This window comes from Carassius auratus, unplaced genomic scaffold (assembly GCF_003368295.1).
Source record: "Carassius auratus strain Wakin unplaced genomic scaffold, ASM336829v1 scaf_tig00036751, whole genome shotgun sequence".
Lineage (NCBI taxonomy): Eukaryota > Metazoa > Chordata > Actinopteri > Cypriniformes > Cyprinidae > Carassius > Carassius auratus.
In genome coordinates, this window is record NW_020526338.1 from 457 (window position 1) to 10,507 (window position 10,051).

A 10,051-nucleotide genomic window follows, 5' to 3' on the forward strand; every position below is an offset into this window, starting at 1 on the left:
ATAAAAATTTGCAATTACCTTTTTTTTTTTATTATTATTATTATTATTATTACTATTATTAATTCTGTGGTAGACTTATCATGTTTATGTTCTGAGTGTTCTCCCTGCCTTGACCTTGTTTTCATGTGTCATTTGATTAGTGAATTAGTTTCCACCTGTGTTCATTAATTATCTTATTAGTCTATTGTTTGGTTGAATATTTATAGCCCTGCCTTTCCTCAGTTTCTTGGTGCTGTCACTGTCATGTTAAGAGGTTGTTTTCGCCATTTCTCCCATGTGGATTTATTAAAGACTGTTCATTTGATTATCTGCCTCCTTTGAGCTCCTTTCCCCTGTCAATCTGTGACAGTACTTGAATAGATTTACTGTTGGAGTTTAATACATTATATTGTTTACTGTGGATTTACGGAAGTTGGTGACAACTTTAATTAATTGTCTCTTTCCTCACTCTTCTTTGCAGAATTTTGTTTTGCAAAATCTGTATGACTTCAGTTTTAATCTGTAAACAGTTTAATCTGTAAGAAACTCCATAAAGGGATCCTTTTCCAAAGACTGGCATTGTATCACTCTGCAAAACTACACATCGAATCAGTGTTTCCTGTGGGAAAGATTTTGTGTTCTTACCCTTCACAAAGTCTGTCACAGTGCCCCCTGCTGGGGCCATGCCCCACCTGCTGAACAATGACACTTCCTTCAGCTCCAAGCAAGAGCTTCTGGTCATATGTGACAGTCCACTGGGACCCAGCCTGGACACATCCAGCCCAGTGGAGTCTCAGGGCTCTGGTCCAAGCAGCCTACCTGGAGATGCCCCCACTGTTCTCCACCAGACTCACAAACTGGAGCTTGACCACACTGAGCCACCCACTGGAGTGAAGTTTGTCTCTACGGACTCTGAGAATCTTTGTGGATGGGGAGCACTGACCCCAAAGTGTATCCAGACCTTCAACACCCCACGCTGGTTTCTTCTTCTTCCTCTGTGTGGCCTCCTTCCTCCAAGGCATGATCATCAACGGCTTTATCAACACCGTCATCACTTCCATTGAGAGACGTTTTGACCTGCGCAGCTACCAGGTCAATTCTTACATATAATCTTAAGCAAAATTTCAACATAAATATCCATTTTCATTGTGTATATTTAAAATGTTGTGATGCCTAAATTCACAAAATGATTGATTACAGTATTTCGTTTTTTTTTTTGTTTGTTTGTTTGTTTGTTTGTTTGTTTTAGCTTTTTTACTTATTTAGACAAAATAGTCTAAAAGGTCTCATTGGCTATACATGAAAATTATCTGATATTTGGTAACAGCCATAATATATCCCTCTTAAATGTAATCAAATTAACCATTTGCCTATATGATCAAAATATGTTTAAAAAATATATAGATCTGACTCACTATTTTGTAGTATAATAGACCAAATAAATAAAAAAAAACTTGCTACATGGACAAACTCTGCTTAATCTTAGTCATAATCAAATCCATATTTGCATATGGTGCAAATGATAATAAAATACTGTTCAAAATGTAAATATTTTTATGCACACCAAAGTTGCATTTATGTGATGGAAAAAAAAAGTTAAAACAGCAATGTTGTGAAATATTATTACAATTTAAAAGAACTGTTTTATATTTTATAACTGCAATTTATTCATTTTATGCAAAGATTTTTTTTTTTTCTTCAGCAGCCATTACTACTATTCAGTGTCACATAATCACTCAGGGATACATTTTTTATTCTAACCATTGTTTAATATTGCTTATTATTGTTTTGTGGAAACCATGGTACTTTTTTTCAAGATTCTTTGATGAATAGAAAGTTCAAATGAATAACATTTATTTGAAATATAAAGCTTTTGTAACATTATTAATGTATTTTACTGTCACATTTAATCAATTTAATACGCCCTTGTGGAGTAAAAAATATTTGACTATATATACTTGATATACTTTTGGTATGTAGTAAGCATATAATTCCATAAAATGTAACTTTAAATCAGAGAAGCATCACAACCCATCCACCTTGTATATCACAAGACACATAAGCCCTAATCTCAAACATTACAGGTAACACGTTATTCAAATGCAATTCATGTACACCTCAGCATTATTAACACATTGTGTAATTTGTGATGCCGTTGCAGGCAGGACTCATCGCGAGCTCCTATGACATTGCTGCCTGTGTGTGCCTGACATTCGTGAGCTACTTTGGTGGTACTGGTCATAAGCCTCGATGGCTGGGCTGGGGTGTGCTCATCATGGCGCTGGGCTCTCTGGTCTTTGCCCTGCCCCATTTCACTACACCACCCTATCAGGTGAGAGTACCAGAGCGCATGGGACTGTGCTCGGCCAATCACACCGAGACGTGTATCAGCGAGGAAGGTGGGTTCTCGGCTTACCGCTTCGTCTTTATGCTGGGACAGTTTCTGCATGGGATCGGGGCAACCCCTTTGTACACCCTCGGGGTCACCTACCTAGATGAGAATGTCAAGTCAAACTACGCACCTGTATATATAGGTGAGTGTGATGATGCCATAACATTTTTTTTTATATATATATATATATATGTCCTGTATTAGGCTGATATTAGGTATTTTATTTAGCTTGGCCTGCTTTTCCCTGGTTTATATGTGACTGTGCAACTGATTTCAAAAGTACTCAAGCACTCAGATCTATATTCTGAAATGATTTTGTGTGAATGGAAAGCACAAATGGAATTTATCTTTACTCTCACTGAGCCCTGTCGTTTTGTCCCACTCAGGCTTTGACACACCTAGTCATTTTGTTTTGTTGTTATCAGGGAGAGCCACTAGTTTCCACCTCAGACATCAATAAAACCTCCTTCCATTGTTTTTCTCCCCAATGTCCAGTTTTCAAAGGCCATTGAGGACAATCACTACCCTGCTTTCCTCTTCTCAGGACATAGGCACTGGAAATACAGACAGCATCTTACAGTGTCTTTTGAAAACAGAAAACATGAATCTGTGAACCCAGACCAGCTTTCATTTGACTAAAGGGGCAGAAGAGGGAGGCGAAGAGACATGATATGCTTTCTTCTGTTTTCTCAGGAATCTTCTACACAGCTGCCATTGTAGGACCTGCAGCTGGATACTTGCTGGGTGGATTCTTTCTCAACATCTACACAGAAATCGACCAAACGTAAGTGGTTAATGTGTACAAAAATAATCTTGAGTTTAGCAAATGAATACCCAATAATAAGTAAAGTAACAACTTGAAATGATTAATGAAAGATTATTTTTAAGGCCATGCTTATCTATAATTTACAGACATAATATACATAATTACATAAGAAGTGACAGAATTAGCATTTTTAGATGAATTATTCCTGAAAAGGTTTCAACAAGTATCAGACTCCTTCTGATTAGTATTTGAATTGCATCTGATCCTTATTTAAATTCTGATATGTATTTATTATCTTCATTTTGATGTAGGGATGCACTGATTAACATTCTGGCTGTCAAAAGGCTGTTAATTTACTAACACACACACACACACACACAAACCTTTCATTTAAAATTCCACAAGTAGATTTATGCATAAAAACTGAATGTACATTTGTAGTGTATGAAAAAGCTTATAAATGTCCTGTATGTATTCAAAATACGAATGCAAAAAGGATATAGCAGAAATGCAGAATTATTTTGAGGGTTACATTTACATTTCTGTAACAGACATGGCTCAGTTTGGACCCTGTGACTTCCATGACAAAGAACACAGACAGACATAAACCCATAGAAATAACAAAAACATGACAATTTGATTCAAATAATTAATTTTGCACAGTTTCTTGAGTCATAGTAATACTCAAGCTATAACTTTTCTCTGTCTCTCTTAGGACAGAGCTGACTCCTGAAAACCCACTGTGGGTGGGAGCCTGGTGGATTGGTTTCCTGGCAGGAGGAGCGGCAGCTCTGATTATCGCTCTGCCCATACTAGGTTACCCACGGCAGCTACCAGGTGCTACCCACAAACCCAAATGAAAAGAAGTCAAATGACTGCAGTACAGTATAGTATTAGTGTGATTAACAGTCTCACTTTCTGTGTCTTGTAGGCTCTCAGCGGTATGTGGCCATGCGGGTCTCAGAGGCCCACCAGCTGAAGGATGGCAGTCAGGTCACTGCATCTGATCCTCAGTTTGGCAAAACAGTAAAGGACATGCCCAGGTATGAACACATGACCATAGAGGATGGTTTGTTTCCTCTGCTGTTTTTTCAAACATATCAAAAGCCATACTTGTGTAACTACAGTATATGCCACATTTTACCATTTGTTATCTTGCTGTACCACCGTGTTTATATTTAGCTGTGGGAAGTAGCTGAGGTTGTAGTTTTCTTCTCTGGCATATTAAGCGAATTCAGATGGGTGATGGGTCCCTAGAAGATTTTTAAAGATCCAGGAAATTAGCACTTTTTACTGACACTTTACTTTTAAAGATCCGACAGACTGCCATGTACAAGTTACTGGGTTGCCGTTTTTCATTTGGTTTACAAGTTTTCATCTGGCCGCAATGTTTCCACTAGATATCATTAAAACCTTTTCTTCTCCTTCATCCAGTTTTCAAAGGCCATTGAAAGATAATTGCTGCATTTTACCTATTGGTCTTTTGACCGAAATAAAAGAAAAAAGCACAAATCAATGCTGTCAGTTGATGCTGTTGAATATTATCCATAAATGGCTATCTATATGTAGGAATAGTTGGCCAAGAGATGTCAAATGAACATCATGTGCTGTTTAAAAAAAAAAAAAGGATTAATGTATGTAAAGCATTTAATTTTGTCCAGATTTTGGTCCAATCCATGAATAATAAGTATGCTTTAGCATACTTTCAAAAAGAGTACTTAAAACACTTAATTACATATTAAAAAGTTGTGTTTGTAAGAAAAAAAATCCAGTAATCAGGGCGTTAATTACTTCTGACCAAAATAAGATTCCATAATTACTCTTCCTTAAGTGAAAAAGTCCATCTTCAGTTGTCCTCTCACATTAACCGTAAAATCCACTAACCTATTTGTTTAGAACTGTTTTGGACTGTTTTTGCTTGTCAGTGGTGCTTGATCAGTTACAATTTCTAATTGTAACATTGGGAAATCATGCTCCAGAGTTGTGCTGCTCATTTGCAAGACGCAAATCATTAAACAAAAATGACTGAATAACTAAATTTCTCAGTTTTTCTCTATAGGTCAGTGCTGCTGCTTTTGAAGAACCCTACCTTCATCTTTCTGTGCCTCGCTGGGGCCACGGAGGCCACACTCATAGCCGGGATGTCCACGTTTGGCCCCAAATTTCTGGAGTCTCAGTTTAGTCTGAGTGCTTCAGAAGCAGCAACCTGGTTCGGTAAGAATCACATGTCGATCAAACTCAGTGCCACACCCTCTTGCTCAGATTACTCTTGGTTTATAGGAAAGAACTACACTGTGTTGTTTTTAACTGCATCTTCTCATTCCAGGGTATATGGTGGTACCAGCTGGTGGAGGAGGTACCTTCTTGGGTGGCTTCATTGTAAATAAGCTGAAGCTTCGCTGCCGTGGGATCATCCGTTTCTGCATGCTGTGTGCGGTGGTCAGTCTGATGGCTATCTTCATCTTTTTGGTACACTGTCCTAATGTGCCCATGGCGGGAGTAACCGCCCCATACTACAACAACAATACACACGACCACTACAGTGCCCCCTACCAGCAGACAGAGATACATAACAACAGGTATGAAACCCTTTGAATTCATTAGTTCGATTCAATCTTTGGAAGTTTATCTGTTATTTATCCCTGTCATCAACCCGAGTGGTGTTCTGTTGCTGTGCTAGCCTGGGAGAATGAATGAGCAGACACAGAGAATTGATGCACTACCAAAGCATTCTCAACTTTATTCAGGAAGATAGGTCGTATTTATACATATATATATACATATATACAACAACATACCTGATGTCTCAGAGATCCAATCAAAGAATTCAGGAGTTATATGTTACCTTATATGGGTAGGAAAGAAAATAAATATTGATTATAATGGTGTAAGTAAGATTTGCATATGTATTTGTCTAGCTGTCTAGGGGTGGCTTCAATCGTTCACTTGAAATGGCATCAGCACAGTGTGTGTGTGTGTGTGTGTAAAAGAAGTACATCTATTTGAGAGATAAAAGGACAGAGAGTGAAGCCTTGAAATAATATTAACAATGGCCACTTTAAATCATTTATGACTCAGCGGTTCACTTTGGAGATATGCTGAGTTTTTTTTTTTATTTGTGCCTTTCCTCGGTTCTTATAGTCTTCTCTGTGATGCTGGCACAGAATAACTAATCAGCTGCCAGCCTGCGTATTCAGCACCTTTACTCCTATAAATGTTCACTTTAACCCAAAACTGCAATATGTACACATATAGAGGGTCGTTAAGTTTATTATTAGAGCAAGAAGTCAAAATCTACATGACACCATTTTGAGATAATTGATTTAAAATAAATGAATTGACAGAATTGACTACTTAATTTAGCACATTTATTATTTAATGTCAAAATGTGCCCTGTCCAGTTCCCCCTTTCTCCTGCTTTTAATTCCGGGGTCTACTGTCCTATGAAGTGAAGAGGGGGGGTTATTAATTAACCGATGTGAATAAACACATTTGTTTTGAGGTCAAATGAAATGTAAAACTGAAATTCTTCTCTCAGCTTCTCAGATCTGGGCAACCTGACCGTAAGCTGTAACATTGGCTGTCACTGTGTTGAGGAGTTGTTTAACCCCGTGTGTGGTGCGGATGGAGTGATGTATTTCTCTCCCTGCCATGCCGGCTGTAGCTCCCTCAGCCACACGGACAGCCCCAGAGGCAGACAGGTACACAGACCCCATGTTCAACACATTCACCGTTTCACATACACTCTTTTAACAACATGATCAGTCAATTCACTCTGGTTTAACTGCATACATTTTGACATGTAATTGCATTTAAAGGGTCATATTTTCTTTTTTATCTTTTGAAATCCATATTTGAGCTTGTACTATGAAGACATTATAAGTCTCAGAACAGTAATACACATAATTATTAAAACTAAGCTGCTGAAATGTTTTCGATTATGTATTGTTTTGATGCAAAGAAAAATATTATTTTTATAAGAGGTCTCGGAATTAAAAAATAAATCGGTCTTATTCTTGGGTATGAATTTGGCCCAATTGACGTGTGTGTGTGTATGCATTCATAGGTGTTCTCCGACTGCAGCTGTGTGGTAGGGAATATATCATGGGGAGAACAAGGTTTTGCTGAAGAAGGGAGGTGCGTGTCGTCCTGCAATCACATGCCAGCCTTCCTCTCCTTCCTCTTCGTCATCATCATCTTCACTTTCCTCTGCAGCATCCCCGCACTTACTGCCACACTCAGGTATGACCATTGGATTTACACTATGATTCAAAATTAAGATTTTTATTTTTATTTTCATTTTAAAGATTTTAAAAGTATATATTTTATTTAGCAAGGGTGCATTAAAATGATCAAAATGAGAGTAAAAACATTTATAATATTAGAAAAATAATTATGTTTCAAATAAGTGTTGTTGTTTTGAAGTTCCAAACATTATAAACATATATTAGGATCTCTTGTGGCTTACCTTATGATACAGATGCTTGTGTTTATTGTATATTGTGATTGTCTGTCTTCTCCTGCAGGTGTGTTCCTGACAGTCAGAGATCGTTTGGACTTGGAATCCAGTGGATCGTAGTAAGGACTCTCGGTGGGATCCCAGGCCCTATAGCGTTCGGCTCTGTGATTGACATCTCCTGTCTGCTGTGGGAGGAGCAGTGTGGGGAATACGGCTCCTGTTACCTGTACCACAACTCAGCCATGAGCCAGTACTCACTCATCGCAGGCATTATCTACAAGGTAAAGTAAAAACACACTTGAATAGTGTTCTCAGAAATGGTGACTCATTCCACATTTAATATACTTTTACTTGTATGAGACTAACTTCTCAATTGTGATCCTCGACCACAAAACCAGTCATAAGGGTCAATTTCTCAAAATTTAAATTGGCTGAGATACAACTATTTGAAAAACAGGAATCTTAAGAAGCAAAACATTTCAAAATACGGAGAAAATCACCTTTAAAATTGTCCAAATTAAGTTCTTAGCAATGCAAATTACTAATCAAATATTATGTTTTGATAAATTTAAAGTAGGAAATTAAAAAAAATATCTTCATGGAACTTAATATCCCAATGATTTTTGGGGGAAAAAAATCGATAATTATGGTTTTGTGGTCCAGGGTCACATCTGCCTAACAATTTGACAGAGTTAATTAAAAATGACATGTATGTCATTAATGCATTTCTTACTTTTTTATTTGTTGCCATTTATACATAATGGAGACCTTAAGGAATATTAATTTAAAATTTCATTTTCGTTAATGCTTTTTGCTTTGCATTTTTGCATCTTAAAATTTATATTAGTGGCACACTATCCTTCAGGAATCAGTCTAATATGCAGGTATTGCTCAAGGAGCATTTTTTTTATTATCATGTATGCTGAAAATAGTTGTACTGCTATTTTTTTTTTCTTTTTTAGAAATCATGATGCATATTTTTTCAGTATTCACTGTTGAATAGTAAGTTCAAAATAACAGTATTTCATTCAAAATAGAAATATTTTGTACAATTATAAATGATACTACTGACACGTAAATATTTAAATTCTTGATTCAAATGAGATTTTAATCCCAGATTTTTTGTATGGCCTCATTTATAGATAATTCACTTTAAGATCATGTTCACATCAACCATATGTTTTTTTTTTTTTTCTTTCGACTTCAGTTTTGTTTTGACTTATTTAATTTCTCTGTTTTTCTCAGGTTCTAGGCACCATTTTCTTTTTGCTGGCTGCCATGCTCTACAAGCCGCCTCCCGAGTCTCCTCAGAGCAGCTGTGAGAGCAGAGACCTGCCAATCAAAGACCTCCCCGCTGAGATCATCTCCAACCCACACACCAAATTATGACTCCATCTACAAAAACACCTTAAAGTTTGCATGTACGCGTGTGTGTGTGTACCGTATAAGGTCAACAACTTCACTGCTCACTGTGCCTCATCCCGCCAACTGTACATTGTTCCCATTTGTGATATGTTCTCATTGGCCCACCAATTTGAAATGACACAGATATAAGAACTGAAAGAATTTGTCACAATAAATTAAATCATAGCATTTATATTACATAAACAGAAATGACCAAAAGCCAGCATAATCTTAATTTGACAATAGATAATTTTTTGGGAATAAACTGAAATTTTTGTAGTTTAAATGTCAAATTTGAGCATTTTTGTAAGGAAAAAGCCATAGATGATACAGAAATAGAGCACTTAATATAAATGAAATGGAAAGAGTAATATATAGTAAACTGTGCCGATGTACAGAACAAAGTGTTAAGCTGTTATAAAATATAAAAATATAACTGCTGCTCAGTTATACATAAAAAAATTAGACAATTAATTGCAAATTGTGCCTTAAGAGTTTTGCATAAGCCAGCACAGTTAGAAAGAATTATTACAGAAAAAGACAATGTCCATTGAAATGTTCAACCCATGTGATCATGTTCAAAATGCACTTTAAACTCACTTCACTGATTAAAATATACATCTGAACCATATACTGTAGTGAACTACTATATGTGCCATTTAAACCAAGTTTTATACTGCAATGCAATTTAACACCGTTCTAATCCACGGTAACACTTTAGAATAATGGTCCATTAGTTAATATTAATTAACAAACAATGAACAATACATTTATTAATGTATTTATTAATCTTTGTTAATGTTAGTTGATGAAAATACAGTTATTCATTGTTAGTTCTTGCTAATTCACAGTGCTTTAACTAATGTTAACAAGCACAACTTTTGATTTGAGTAATGCATTAGAAAATGTTGAAATTAATATCAACTAAGTTTAATAAATGCTGTAGAAGGATTGTTCTTGCTTAGATCGTGTAAACTAATGTACCATTATTCTAAAGTGTTACCTAATCCACATTTTGATGCCATGTAAAGCAAGTATGACTTGTGATTCT

General features: G+C 36.3%; 1 protein-coding gene across 1 annotated transcript; it reads left to right on the forward strand.

The window, feature by feature from the left end:
- The first annotated feature begins 514 nt into the window (after nucleotides 1–514).
- LOC113082783 (solute carrier organic anion transporter family member 4A1-like) lies at nucleotides 515–9,745 on the forward strand. Its single transcript, XM_026254240.1, is given in 12 exon segments — nucleotides 515–956; nucleotides 958–1,071; nucleotides 2,141–2,513; nucleotides 3,065–3,155; nucleotides 3,853–3,974; nucleotides 4,069–4,180; nucleotides 5,197–5,351; nucleotides 5,464–5,716; nucleotides 6,676–6,838; nucleotides 7,204–7,379; nucleotides 7,664–7,877; nucleotides 8,842–9,745. Coding segments are annotated over 12 exon segments (2,211 nt in total). The 5' UTR covers nucleotides 515–662; the 3' UTR covers nucleotides 8,986–9,745.
- The last annotated feature ends 306 nt before the right edge of the window (nucleotides 9,746–10,051 follow it).